We start from the raw sequence: 14,600 nt of genomic DNA, 5'->3' as shown, positions 1-14,600 counted from the left end.
AGGCGGAAGCGGGTAGGTCTGTTCTGTTTGCACCCACACCGGTACCTGTATTGTAGAACTGAGGGGATTGGGAATGGGAGGGAAGAAGCAAGTTTGCTTGTCTAATATCCTTTGCTAACGAATCGTTCACGCAGGATGCCGTTCGGGGAGAGCGGAATGCGACGCTAGATACTCTGTACCAATACCAGTGTCATGGTAGGATGAAGGGAGAAACCGCAAGTCCAGACCGTCTCAGATACTGGTAGATTAATTGGCGATTTCGGTGCTTGCCGTAGCTATGGGTACGAGATCCGAGGTTTGGATGTTGAGGAGATCGGAGGGTTGTAATTGCGATTATGAGGGAATACGGGTCAGTCTTGACGAAAGGTCAGCGGTGAAGCCGATGCTGCCTCGTCTTTGGGGTTTGAGACTTGGCTGAGCGTGCTATGTGATTGGGTAGAACGGTATCTGGTCTGAGTGCGTAGTGATTAGCATTTTACGATACAGACATATACATGTGGCGACTACTATCGTGATAGATATCCAACTATGCACCATCCTTAGAAGTGATGAGATACACGTCCTGGTAGGCAAAGCAGAACGAACAGCCCAAACTTGAAGCAACATTCGTCATCCATAGAAGCCGCCTTCGTGTTGTCGAAGACTTGGACAGCTCTTGCGCTGAGATCAGAGACTCATGGTTTCCTACCATATCACATCACACCAACCTTTGTGACTGTCAAATCGATTTTTTTATCTTTCAAAAGCCCAATACTCTCATATACTCCCCTCTGTTCGTCACTGTCCGTATGTGTCCTCCCCGCATTGAACACTGCTGTTTCCTCTTCGCAAGAGCTACTTCAACGCTTCTTGAACAGTGTTGTCAAACCAACTTCCTCTCCCACAATGCGTGACTCTACACAACTTCCCTCTGATATCGTGAATTTCAGTCATACGAGATGTAGACCTTTTTCAAGAATGATGACGAAAGTAAGACGACCGATCTTTTGGCGTGTTAAAAGACGGTGGTGTCTTCCCGACCCCATTCGACCAAACCTGTCCACCACACTTCATCAGCATAGCGCATCATGTCATAGCAGACTTGCGCGCTCTGTGTTCTTAGACGAACCATCTTGCTCGGGTTGTAGTTCGCCATATCGGACTCGATCATCCTATACGTCGTGAAGTGCTGATGTATAGTCCAGATTACAGACCGATGAGCTGGCTTGAGCAATTATAGAATGCTCTTGAAGATTGTAGTGAATGCAGTTTCCGGAGCTCAAGGCTCAATATCATGCATTGAGCCTTTGGGCTTCGATCTTCAAGGAAAGGGACAAGGGAGCACGAAGACTACAATGGATGCACTGAACATGTACTGGATGGGCCTAGAATTCTACGATAGGTCCCGTATAACGAGAATTTACAAACAGGAAAGCACTCACACGCTTGATAGTGTTTACAATCACCCCGTCCCACTAACGCCGATTACCTGAGTGGCAGCTCGGTCTTCGATTCAAAGCTGTATCGCATCCACTCGCCAACAGCTCTCAAGCTCTCCCACCGTACGCTCTCATCTGCCTCTTGCATCAGCTCCATGACCCTGCCCTTCAGCCCCAACTTCTCAAGCTGTTGTCGCTTCTCTGGCACTTCTTTGACCAAACATGCTACGTCGTTGCAGCCAATAGCCAATACCTGCTTGTCGTTGTCCCAGCTCTTAGATAGAATCTCCGCAAGCTTTCGGGGTAGTTCACCCTTGTTGTCTTCTAAGATGCGACGCGCATTCTCTTTCCAGAACGTGGCGTTACGATGCGGTGGTGACCAGCGAAGGTGGCCCGACTGCAGCTCAGCAGCGTACTCGTCAAAGGTAGTCTGTGTCTTGGTGTACTCCTCGAGGAGATCGGTCAGGGCCTGTAGGTCTTCAAGGGCATCCTCGTCGGTCAGATGTCGTGATTTCAAGCTCGAGAGGAGAGCAGGTAGACGCGCGAGTACGGCCGTTGGAAGTAGCGTGTTGCGGTTCGTGGTCAAAAGGTTTACGAGGGTGGAAAGGAGGAGACGAGTGGTCTTCTCCTTAGGCGAGACCTTGAGGAGTTGCGTGTAGAGGATGACGATGTCGTGTTCCCTGTAAGGTGTTAATGTTTGCGAAACGTGAGAAAGGGAAGGGACTGTACTCCTGAAGTCCTTCGCCTACGAGCTCGCCCTCAAAGCTGAGCTGCCAGATGACGAGTAATACATGGTATAGAAGCTGGAGGCCAACACCACCAGCAATACCACCATCCGTTGTACTGCGAATACTGGCACCACCACTGTACAGGGTCGAGTCCGTGTCTTTGGCAGACCCGGCCGCAGCTCTCAGGATATCAAACAGAGGGCTGAGTGTCTCCTTCCTTTGCTTCCAGAATATGCGCCTAGACTTGGTGCTGCGCAATACGGCCGAGTATTCCCGTACAGCGATATCCTGCAGACCAGCGTCGGATGCCTTTGCGAGTGTGGAGAGGTAGGTGAAGAGCTGCGCTAAGGCCTCATCGAGCTGGGGAGTGTTCTTGGCAGATGTTGTGACAGCATTAGACAGAAGGCCGGATAGGACGGAAGACGTCAGGAGCGGTACGGGGTCTTCGTTGTTGGATGAAGCCTTCAAGAGTGGTAGGAAAGGCTTGTAGGGCGCTGGGTGCTGGACGAGGGCTGATGTGAGGGCGGGTATGTCTGGAAGTGTATGAGCTTCATCGCCTTTCTAGAGAGACTCCACGTGTCCTACCATCAATCATATCTCCCAGCAAGACCAGCATGTAGTGGATAATGTCTTGGCGCTTCGCAGCTGCCTCGAAGATGCTCTGCGACCCATTTCCGCCCACTAGCAGTGTCACGAAGCTATCCACATCTGACTCGATAGTCTGCTTCCTCTGTTCCTTGCGCACTTTATCGATTGACTTGATCTTCTTGAGGTCTTCGTCGGTGATGGTCTTAGCTCGTACAGCTCCTTCCCATGATATAGGCCGGGCGCGGATGTTGTTCTGGATAGAGGTGAGGTACGTCGGCGGGTCTAGTGAAGACATTGCGAATATCGTAGTAGGCGGTGGTGTACTGGTGATGTGCGGCTTCGGTGCCTGGAGTCGTAGTATTGGAGCTCTGCCCAGGTGATGTTGGTTGCTGTGAGGCCCACCTGGGAGCTCCGTCATGGTGCGGAGCTAGTGGAGCTAGGATCTTTTGATATCTTGGCATCCACCAATCTTTCGCAAACACCATCACTCCGCGCCTTCGGAGTTCAACAACCCACACACCTTGCGCAAAGATGGAGTACTTCAGTCTGAAACGGTCGACCGCTGCCGATCATGGCCAGTCCAACCTGTCCAGCAAGGTCTACGTGCGGTCTACGAAAAGTGGCAAGGTCCAGAAAATTGTGAGAGAACTGTATCTGCGACAGGACATTCCATGCTCGTCCAATCTTTGTAGGGCATGTCTAGAGATTGCGCCGACCGACTACTCAAAGAAAGGTTTGACCGCGAAACTTCACATGCAGAGTGAGACTAACCTTTTTCAGTCGCACCATTCGTCCTATCAGACACACCAGCAGGATCTAAGGACTTCCCAAATGGCCAATATCTCATTCCGGATACAAATGCTTTCCTTACTGGAATGGACTTGTTCGAGGTGGAGACCGCTTTTCACGATGTTATTGTCCTGCAAACTGTGCTAGAGGAAGTCAAGAACCGCTCCCTACCTCTGTATCATCGTCTGATCTCCTTGACCAAGAACGAAGGAAAGCGTTTCTACGTGTTTTTCAATGAGTTTAGGCAAGAGACGTATGTAGCACGGGAAGCTGGAGAAACGATCAATGATCGAAACGACCGAGCTGTGCGCAAAGCCGTGCAGTGGTACAACCAACACATTACGGAGGCTGTTCAAAAGCGGAGCAAGAAACAGACGCGCATCCCTACGGTAGTAATGATCACCGACGATAGAGACAACCTGCGGAAAGCCAAGGCCGAGAAAGTCCCAGGCAAGACTCTGTCCGACTTTGTCTCTGGCCTCGAAAACTCCGATGAGCTTCTAGATATGATCAGCGCAGCACAAGAGCAGCGAGAAGTCAGGTCGAAAAAGCCAGAGATCTTCTACTCCGAACACTACACGGTCTCGAAGATGATGACTGGCGTCAAAGCTGGAACGTTACACCAAGGCATTTTCAACGTCTCCCCATACAACTATCTGGAAGGCTCGGTTCACGTGCCTGCATTCGACAAATCGCTCCTGATTTTAGGACGTGAAAACAGCAATCGGGCTGTCTCTGGCGATGTCGTAGTTGTTGAAGTACTGCCTAAGGATCAGTGGAAGGCGCCTTCAACCAAGATCATTGAAGAGGAGACGGTGAACAAGAACGATAACGCAGAAGCCGAGGAAGGCGAAAATGTCATCCCGGAGAGAGAGCGACGAGCGCTACAAGAGGAGGTCAAGCGAGTACACGGGCAGACTATAGAGGGCAGGCCACAGCCAACTGCGCGCGTAGTGGGTGTCATCAAGCGGAATTGGAGACAATATGTGGGCCACATTGATCGCGACTCCGTTCGTTCCTCTTCGAAATCGAGCAGGCAACAACAGACCGTATTTCTTGTCCCAATGGACAAGCGCATTCCCAAGATCCGGATACGAACACGACAAGCTGGAGAGCTCCTTGGTCAGCGCGTTCTGGCAACAATCGACTCCTGGGATAGAGACTCTCGATACCCGGTCGGCCATTTTGTACGATCGCTCGGCGAGCTTGAGTCTAAGGGCGCAGAGACCGAAGCTTTGCTACTGGAGTGGGATGTTCAATACAAGCCCTTCCCGAAGACAGTTCTTGACTGTCTACCTGCGGAAGGTCACGACTGGAAAGTACCAGCTAGCTTGGAGGATCCAGGCTGGAAGGGACGCAAGGATCTTCGCGACCTCTTGGTATGCTCTATCGATCCTGTTGGTTGTGTTGACATCGACGATGCTCTCCATGCCCACAAGCTGCCGAATGGCAACTATCAAGTCGGTGTCCATATTGCGGACGTGTCTCATTTCGTTAAGCCGAACAACGCCATGGACAAGGAGGCCAGCCAGCGCGGAACGACCGTTTACTTAGTCGACAAGCGCATAGACATGTTGCCTATGCTTCTAGGAACAGACCTGTGCTCTCTGAAGCCATACGTAGAGCGTTACGCTTTCTCGGTAATTTGGGAGGTCACAGAGGATGCTGACATCGTCTCTTCCTACTTCACCAAGTCCGTCATTCGGTCGAGAGAAGCCTTCAGCTACGAACAAGCCCAAATCCGCATAGATGACGCCTCCCAGCAGGACGACCTCACGAAGGGCATGCGAACTCTGCTCATGCTTTCCAAGAAATTGAAGCAAAAGCGAATGGATGCTGGAGCTTTGAACCTGTCTTCGCCAGAAGTGAAGGTCCGAACTGAGTCTGAGACATCAGACCCAGCAGATGTTCAGACCAAGAAGCATCTTGACACGAACTCGCTTGTGGAGGAGTTCATGTTACTCGCCAACATCAGCGTCGCTGCGAAGAATTACGAGGCCTTCCCGCAAACAGCTCTGCTTCGTCGTCATGCTGCCCCTCCGAAGACGAATTTTGAAGAGCTAGATAACCAACTCAAAGTCAAGAAGGGAATGGAGCTCAAGACAGATAGTTCCAAAGCTTTGGCTGATTCACTCGATAAGTGTGTTGATCCCAGCAACCCGTTCTTCAACACTCTTGTCAGAATTATGGCGACGCGTTGCATGATGTCCGCAGAGTACTTCTGTGCCGGAACACAAGCGTATCCCGAGTTCAGGCATTATGGTCTTGCGAGCGAGATCTACACTCACTTCACATCCCCGATTCGCCGCTACGCTGATCTTGAAGCACATCGCCAGCTTGCTGCTGCCATTGAATACGAGCAGTTGGATCCCAGCCTACAGTCAAAGGCCAAGCTCGAGGCTGTGTGCAAGAACATCAACGTGCGACATCGCAACGCACAAATGGCCGGTCGCGCTTCCATTGAGTACTACGTTGGCCAAGCACTCAAGGGCAAGGACATCAACGAGGAAGGTTTTGTTATGAAGATCTTCTCCAATGGTTTCGTGGTCTTTGTACCAAGATTTGGAATCGAAAGTCTCATCAGATTGAGGGATCTCGCCACACCGGAGCCAGAAGCTGATTTTGATGCTGAGAACTATGTGCTGAGCATCAAGGGCGATATCAAGCGGACTATCGAGCTGTTTGAGAAGGTGACTGTCAGGATCACGGATGAGCTTGAAGAGAGCACTGGAAAGAGGAAGGTGCGCTTGAGCCTGGTATGAGTTCTAAGGGAACTATCTGTTGGCTTAAGTTCTTAAGGCGTTCAAGGCACGAAAATGGGGAGGGTCCTTCCATCTACTGTAACGTTAGACCTCTTCGGAGTTGTGGCCATAGCAATTCCAGTCGATACACGTGCGGTTTACTCTATTGCATTGTCTCCCCTGGTCGCTGTTCTGCGTCTTGAACGCGCATCTACACGTTACTGACTATTCATTTTCCAGGTAAACGGCTCGTACTCCGGTACCTAGGCCCTTAGCATGAATGTCACTTCGCCTTCTAGATGTCCAAAAAATACTTGACAAATAACGGCAGCGAACAAGGAAATGCACCAGCGTCTCAATTCAGTCGTCCTCCGACGCTTCTCTCGCTCTCAACCAGGCTTGCAGGTCCGACTTGACAGCAGCTTCCTGTTCGACATCACCCAATACTCGCATTCGGTATCGTCGCGCCCGCCCTCTCGTCTCGAACCCTTCTCAGCACGGTTCGATGGACTTCGCTGACCAACGCATATCCGATCCTTATTCTGCACGCGCAACCGCATTGCGCAAGCGACGCACCGACGAGTTCAGTTGCGACATGCCGACTCACGACATGCCGCTTCTCCACGTTCGGCCACGCCGACAAGGTTTACAACGGCTCCTGGGCATCCGCTTACCCCTTCTTCGCACTTGCGTTACCAGACTGTCTGATCTCGATCACCCCATTCTCACGCCATTGCATTGCGAACCGGACTTGCGATCTGTAGAAGTACAGCTACCAGGAACATTCAATGCCGATCATCTATACTTGCCCCGTGAGGAGCAGCACGGCTGGTAGAAACAAGCCACAACAAACGAGGAGATGGGTTATCTCTTTCCCGTCCAGGGCAATGGCGTATAAGGTGGCGCAAGATTAGCCCGGCAACGGACCGAGCCCGTTCTTGCATCTCCATGATCTACAGCGGAGGTTTGAAGACCGAAGTCGCGCGTTTGTCATTCGGCAAACCTGCTCTCACATGTCTACACGAGCTGCAAACCAGCCCCATCTCGCATGCGTGTGCATGTCTGGAGAATGACAGAAGGGGCGGTGGCACTTGGAAAACGTTCCTGTCGTTCGGGAACTACAGCGAGGCTGGTGGGAAGCTGGAAGGGTGAGCGAGGTCGCTTATAAGGTTTGTCGTATGTGAATAGCGCGGACACGACTCCGGGCTGCGGATGCTTGCAGGAGATTGTGAAAGACGGTTGTGTTGCGCGCATTGCGAGCTTAGATCCGCAGTGGGGAGATGGTTTACCACCGTCGAGCCGCGCAGACATGCATCTGTAAGATGGAGATGGGCATACAGCCGTGTCGCTACCGTTGGTGTGCAGTAGGTGAAACTCGTTCGGTCCCCGCAACGAGATCAAGGTTCACTCAGAGTTTGGTACGATGTCGGCCCCGATATCGTAGCGCGCACTCTCCAGCATACTCTGGAGTAGAGTTCCCTTGTTCCCTGACAAATCGTCACAATGATGATCATGTTGGGGGTAGTGATTCATTGGCTTGTTCTTGATGACATTGTGCGCAAAGTTGGACGAGGAGGCATTGAGAGGATCTGGAAAGACATGTGAAGGTACGCAATGAGGGAGTAGAAAGAATTTCATTGGCGGCGGCTGAATTTCCCGGACGATTCAGTACCCTGATGAAGGCGGCAGAGTGCAACTCTGGGAATACGCGGCTGTTCATGACCGTTCTGCAACAGCAAAAGTAAATCTACTCACCATGATAAGAGAGTTTTGCAAGACCAGTCAGGTGCTCGGTAATTCCCATGAAGCCGCGATTGTCTTGTTGATCGCTTCGTGGTGGCCGTACTAAGACCTCGCAGCCAATGGACCGAGATGCATGCTCCAACATGCATTTAGCATCTCTGCGTATTGAATGCGATCTTGTTCAGATCTCAGTGTCGCATCCAACACCAACAGCCAGGAAGCCTTGCATGCAGATCCTCAACACTCGATCAGCAGTCCGCGACTTTGCCTCTTCCCTGCACTTGCAGCAAGCGAAGTGAGCATCAATCTATCTCTGATTATCATAAGCATCATTGAGCGCTTACTATAGTAATCAATCTACGGATGTGTGCACAGCCGCCCCCACGAACACATGTTGCGCAAGCGACGCGGGATGTTCAACATTGACATTCAATATGTACCTGTCACACATAAATCGCGTGCAGACGGTACGAGTCGTAGTGGTCGGGTAAGAAGGGCGCATGTGGATGCAGCTGTCATCCGACGCACAAAAGCCTGTCATCCGGAACGGAGTCCCAGCGACTCATGTCTGATTTCAAAGCTGGCTTGCAGTGAGCGGTAGCGTCAAGCCGACTGAAGGAACACCTGCGCAAGCGTCACCGTTCACGACATGCGAACGACACATGGGCAGTCCAGCTGACCATAATGCGAAGACGTAGCTTCCGACATCACCCGCTGCTAATACATTGAATGCCGACAAATCCGGATCATGACTTTGGCAAGCAGGGCATGGGAAATTTTTCGCCGTGTAGCGTATTCGTCGGTGGTCGAGAAATTCCATGGGCAATAATAAGTCCGTTATATGGTGTCGGTGTTGGCTCGTACCCACACGATGCCCCACGCTCCCACTACACAATCCTGGGAAGCCCGGTAGAAGAGCCACAAGTATAGTCAAGGACCTTGAGGATAAGAAGTGGTACTTCGGATGTCCCCAGAGCCGATGCGTAGGTAGTCTAGGAGAATTCTGATCTTGAAAATCTTGCTCGAATGGAGAGTGCGGTGTGTGATGAGCCTGAAGTGGTGCCGGGCCTTCTTCTTGTTCGAGAGGCAAAGCGTTCATCTTCATCTCAATGACTCGGTTCTTGGGTGAGGTCATGACGGCTGGACTTCGGTGCCGAGACCCAGAACAGCGTAGGGTGTGCGCCGTCGCTTTCTCACGAAATTCAGGAGCTCACGATGCTGGTGTTGAAGTTGCGGCTGAGCTTAGCTGAGGACATGCCGCATCCGAGCCCTCATTGGTGGCAGCAAGAGATGTTCGATGCGAGCTGCGGTCTTGACACCTTCTACTTTGGTCGCACCAATGACAACAAGACAGCCACAAGCATTTTCTCTCCACAATCTAGTAGATCAGGAGATATCAGAAAAAGCAATCCAATATCTGCGACGCACTACGCATCACACACGACGATGCAGCCTTCATGGGTATCTCCATAACTCTTGCCGTATTCCTCGCACTGGCTGCCGACGAGAGTTGCCGCCGCTATGTGCGCTCGATCTGGGGCACTACCACTATCGGTTCGTGGCTTGGGCGTCCCACGCTTGGTCGACGGTGATAGTACACGTGCAAGTTGCGCAGTTTAGCCGGTAGAACAAAGTCGCCCTGGCGCTATGTTCCAGCTACAGGTACCAGCCGTGTTGCTCGGCCTGGCGGCAAAGGCGCGTTCGCAAAGTCGGATCTCTGCTAGGTACCCTTGACCCAAGGGATGCCGAATGAGAAGGTCTAGACATCTAGCCTTGCTGGTATTCTCGTCGCAACCCTTAACAGAGCAGGATGTTCCCTTGATCTCGGATATAACGATAATAGCGATATGAGCGACAAAGTGGATGCAGACTGGGAAGCCTTTCTGGTCTTGGCATAGACTGCAAGTCTCATTTCGGTTGCGAGACGGGCGCGAAGATCATGATGGCCGCGGAATCAGGAGCGGGCCCTCTTTCCAGCGTGGAAGCTCCTTGTGAGGGATTGAGTAGGAGAACCTCAGAACATGCTATTTGTGTACTGCATTATTTCAAAGCCATCACCATCATAAGTCTGAAGCGTTTCTTGACAGAACGGTACTTCAGCGCTACCCCGTGGCTTCTAGGTGACATTGCGAGCATCGGCGACGGTAAGAACTCCTGTGAAACGCAAAATATGCTTCGGAGAGTTTTCGACGTGTGCCGCTAGCTGCCTAGACATGTCGCTTTGGTGGCAGTGATGAGTCCAGATGATGCATTACCAGTACACTATGGTTAGTCGCATGGAGGTAGCGTAGCAAACTGCAAGCCCCAGTCGACGGCTCTCATATCACTGTAGCGAATGTGCATGGCGGCGTTGGACTCGTTGCTCAACCAGAGTCGACCAGATTTGCTGTGTTTCAAGAAGGTCCGGTGAAGGCTCTCAAGCGCTATTGGCGGTAGCAAAACGGCCCCGCGATGAAGCATCGGAGATTATCAGCAATGAATGACCTGGCACGCTGGCGACCAAGCAACCGTTCGTGCAGGGGACACTGTCGGCGCAGTTTGCGCTATGTGGCCCGGTTTGCTGCATGGCAGGCCCTCGGTGCCAGGTATTGCGATAGTCAGGAACGCTCGGCTTCTAGTCTATAACCCATTCGTTATATCGACCAGTAGCTGTCTGTATCGCTCGCGCTCCAGATCTCGGCGTCGAAACTTGGAAACTTGATTTCGGCAGAAGCGAGTCGAGGCTGGTGACAAGCCGCAGCTGCAATGGGCTTGGGAACGGAACGCACACCAGCAGGATCTGGATGCGCTCCGTCAAGGGCTAAGATAAAGAACCTTGAGGGGAAGCTATCGCGGGACGCACCTAAAGCCCGACACGGGATTGGCCAGTGCCTGGAATGGGAGCGATACCCAAGACCGTTAGTGTGGTTTGATAGATCGACGTCGTGTCAGCGCCCTGCTCAAGCGAAGTTTCCGACCGACACACGCCCCTTCAGGCGTACTGAGCGTTTGCTTGTCTCGTTCGTACTCCGCCCTCTAGCGATGCAAGGAGAATCAAGAAGAAGAAAAAAAGTTTTTTCCGGGGTAGAGCTGCACGGCAACGACGAACGGGTGTGCTGTCGCATCTGCTATCAAGCCCTCGGTGTCAGGTTGCTGAGGCTGATGCGACTTCTGCCCCTGGATTCGTTCTGAGGTCATGATGTGCTGTCAAAGACCAACATCGTGCTGACCTCGACGACGCCACGTTGCCCGCTTCACGGCTTTGGGATGGCATATACTGGACGGGAGTGTCAGGCCCCTGCAGCAGGCACGGTGGAATTGCCTATCCTGGGACTTGCGCCATCTTCAACGGCGGGGTGTCGTTCCAAGGTTGTCGAAATTAGCCCATCATGGATTGCTCTTAGTGCACTGCTCACCGATATTTGCTTGAGTCTGCCGTACTAACAAACTTCGCAACCCACCATCAGGTACGCTTTTGTACCTGCATCTCGCCTCAAGCCAAGCTAGTCCGGTGTCTATAACCCGCAACGCTCCTCTCTCTCGGTGCGCCGTCGTTGGCTTTTACCGAAGGACCGTTCTTTGTGCTGCCTCGTTTCGTGGCGCTAATAACATACCGTCATTGCCTACTGCGGTTGTGGAGCGAGGGTACACGCATGACCCAGGTCTCCGCTCTCGAGCCCCTCCGCTTCCCGCACTACTTTATCCGCATCGCCCTCCAAGGTTCATATCAGACAGAAGTGGGCTCAAGGTACCTACCATCGTTTCGTCGACCGCCACCTCTCAGGTGTAGCCGCATCAACCGCAGCCACAGCCAGCATGGTCGTGACCTGATCGACATCACTCCTTCATATCTTCTTTTTGGATCTTCCTTCCAATACACCATCACGCCTTCAACAAAGACGATCGCGACAAAGTTTTACCATTAAACGAAAGCAGTCCCATTCAACTCTCACACTCACATACACACCCTCGTTACAACCATGGAGCAAGAAACGAAAGTCTGGATCATCCTTGGTGCCGTCGTAGGCATCCTCGTCCTGACGGCGGTTGCCGTCGCCCTTCTCTTCTGCTGGAAACGATCTCAAAGAAGGATGCGAGGCTTCTCTCTGCGAGCTGTCACACCACTAGACGATGCCGAATTTGAATCGTGGAGACGGCCCAGCCAATACACCCAACGACCGGAGAAGTACGGCATCCGACCAGCTGTCTTACGCGAACATGTATCACCCAGAGCCACTTCCATGTTCGAGAAAGAGCTTAGCACATACGAGTTCCCCCCAAGAACACCATCATTAACCGACATGGCTTCACTAAAGTCACCCACCAGCTCGATACGAAAGCCCGAGCGTGTACGGAGGAAGTCCAGTGTTGCTTCGTCTATTGCCGACCGACCCCCAACACCCTATTCTCCGAACTCTCCAAGCGGTGAATTCAACCGGGGCTCCACCTCTTCACATCGATCCCAGCCTCTAATACATTACCCATCACCATCAGAAACTTCTGCTTTCCGCTTCAACTTCGAATCAGAGTACGGCACTCAACAAAAGGGCGCTGGACGCTGGATATGAACACCAGTGTCACTTCAACATTCCAGCCATCTTCGCACCTCGAACATTACGGCTTGCAGTGATCTCTGTAATACCTGCAGCCTGCCGAAAGCACTCGAAGCGACTGAAACACACCTGACAGCTTCTTGCGTCACCACGCACCGCTTGCTGCTGTACAAGCATCGGGGCTGTCGCGATACCCAGTCAACACTTCACCTTTACGACCTTCGCTTCGCATACATACTTTACGATTGGACATGATTTTGTCATTTGGAGTTCGGCGGCGCTTTGCATCTATGATACCAGACCTTTGAGTCACTACACAGGCCTCGAGCCTCTTTGTTTCTTTTTGTTGGAGGATGAGCCACTCCGTGCCGAAGATCGCACGAGAATGCAATTCAGTAGTATAGCCAACCACATAGTCGGGTCTGCAGTTGTAGCACTGCGAGAGGCTAGTCCTCTGTACCCATATCAATGAACAAACTCATTAGCACATGATCCTTCACTTTTTGCTGCAGTGATCTCCCTCCCATTGCGCAATACGCCCTGCCCTGCAAGACATCACGCACCACGCATCACGACATCAGCCCAAGCGGCAACTCGGCCCCGACCGTTCCCACCCACGACTGCCGACGCCGACCCCTTAGCCGTGCAAACGCCTCATCTGTGCCTGTGCCAAAGGAAAAAAACGTGGTCTACACCGCCAGTTCCAAGACCCCAGAATGTTGCTATACGCGATCTGAAACTCTGCTCGGCCGCCATCTCCACTCCACTCCACTTCGACTATCGAAAAGCGAGCGGGACGCGATTCATGCGCGATCGCGCTTCCCGCGCTCGAAAAGTACACCGCATTATCTGGCTGGGTGAACCCCGCGAGATGGTGAAGGTGGTGATACTGGACTCTTGGGGGCTGAAATGCAAGACGCAGGGTGGTGGAGTAAGGGATCTTCGGTGTCAGTTGCTTTTGCGCACATCATGGGCGGGTTTTGGTAAGGGAGATGCAACTCATCTAAGCGACAAGCTAGATGCCTGCGCGGGTACTATGATAAGAAGCAAGTAACTTGGAGGTCTACATTACTCTTCTGTGGCTCAAATTTTGCATCGTATACTGTTGTCGTCGGCTGAGTCTACAGGCATTTGCTCACTTTCTTCTCGCTGCACAGATATGTGGATGACTAAGCCAAGCGAACCGAGCGGATGACGTGCAGCCAGGATAAGGTGTGTTGAGCTGCACGGCGTGCGTGAAAGCGTTTTAGTGGGTCAACGACTCAACGTGGACAGCTGTCACCGCAAACCGTGTGGGCAAAACAAGCAAATTATCAGCCACACCCCAATAACCCCCATCGCGTGCTCGTTTCTCAAGCCCATAATTCGCGTCGCCCCATTTCATCCACCAGCCACTATCCGCGCGCAGATCAGTCGCAAGCGCGCATCTCGCTATCCGCACCCCACAAACGCGTTCTATCGCGTCTGGCACACGACATCTACACGTCCAATCGCGAATCGCCCAATATGGAGTTTATACAAGGTATGCTTCGCTGATGCGCCTATCGTCATATCACTCTATTGCGACACGGGTTGCTAACACCAGATACCAGACTACGCAGCTCTCCTCCCGCGCCTCCTCCCACCGTCCTTCGCAAACCCCCTCCTCCACCTCCTCACAACCTTCTTCGGCATCTCGCGCACGCTGTCAACGCACCTCTCACCCCTCCTCAACAAACTCATCACCCAACCCGATGTCGCCTCCATCCTCGCGCTGCTGGCCATATTCTTCATCTCGCTCAAGATACTGGACATGATGTACCGGGCCGTCATCTTCTGGGTGAACCTGGCGTTGCGACTGGTGTTCTGGGGCGGGATACTCGTTGTGGGCTTTTGGGTGTACAACAGAGGGCCCGAGGGCTTTGTCGAGGATGTGCAGGGCTTGGGCGAGTACTGGCTGGGTCAGTATGAGGTTTATAGTCAGGAGGTTAAGGGGTTTCAGCAGCAGAAGGAGGATCAGATTAGGATGAAGGCTAGTGCGCAGCAGCAGCAGAAGAGGAAGGGGTGGCGGTGAAGATGGTG

The 14,600-nt window shown here is 52.4% G+C and overlaps 4 protein-coding genes across 4 annotated transcripts; 3 read left to right on the top strand and 1 right to left on the bottom strand.

Moving 5' to 3' along the window:
• Positions 1 to 1,464: 1,464 nt before the first annotated feature.
• On the bottom strand, positions 1,465 to 3,152 carry J4E87_005095 (uncharacterized protein; the record flags this gene model as incomplete). Its single annotated transcript, XM_049376712.1, has 3 exons — positions 1,465 to 2,098; positions 2,148 to 2,679; positions 2,732 to 3,152. 3 exons carry the CDS (start codon positions 3,150 to 3,152, stop codon positions 1,465 to 1,467), a joined length of 1,587 nt encoding a protein of 528 aa, XP_049233568.1.
• Positions 3,153 to 3,265: 113 nt separating this feature from the next.
• On the top strand, positions 3,266 to 6,285 carry J4E87_005094 (uncharacterized protein; the record flags this gene model as incomplete). Its single annotated transcript, XM_049376711.1, has 2 exons — positions 3,266 to 3,467; positions 3,515 to 6,285. 2 exons carry the CDS (start codon positions 3,266 to 3,268, stop codon positions 6,283 to 6,285), a joined length of 2,973 nt encoding a protein of 990 aa, XP_049233567.1.
• A 5,681-nt stretch (positions 6,286 to 11,966) lies between these two features.
• Positions 11,967 to 12,554, top strand: J4E87_005093 (uncharacterized protein; the record flags this gene model as incomplete). The annotated part of the gene is made up of 1 exon (XM_049376710.1): positions 11,967 to 12,554. The coding sequence occupies one exon, from the start codon at positions 11,967 to 11,969 to the stop codon at positions 12,552 to 12,554; it is 588 nt and encodes a 195-aa protein (XP_049233566.1).
• Positions 12,555 to 14,045: 1,491 nt separating this feature from the next.
• On the top strand, positions 14,046 to 14,592 carry J4E87_005092 (uncharacterized protein; the record flags this gene model as incomplete). Its single annotated transcript, XM_049376709.1, has 2 exons — positions 14,046 to 14,061; positions 14,132 to 14,592. The coding sequence occupies 2 exons, from the start codon at positions 14,046 to 14,048 to the stop codon at positions 14,590 to 14,592; spliced, it is 477 nt and encodes a 158-aa protein (XP_049233565.1).
• Positions 14,593 to 14,600: the final 8 nt, after the last annotated feature.

Source organism: Alternaria ethzedia, assembly GCF_023757985.1.
Source record: "Alternaria ethzedia strain BMP 0044 chromosome Unknown scaffold_10, whole genome shotgun sequence".
Lineage (NCBI taxonomy): Eukaryota > Fungi > Ascomycota > Dothideomycetes > Pleosporales > Pleosporaceae > Alternaria > Alternaria ethzedia.
The sequence above is the reverse complement of the archived record's forward strand: the minus strand, read 5'-3'. Positions and strand labels throughout refer to the sequence as shown.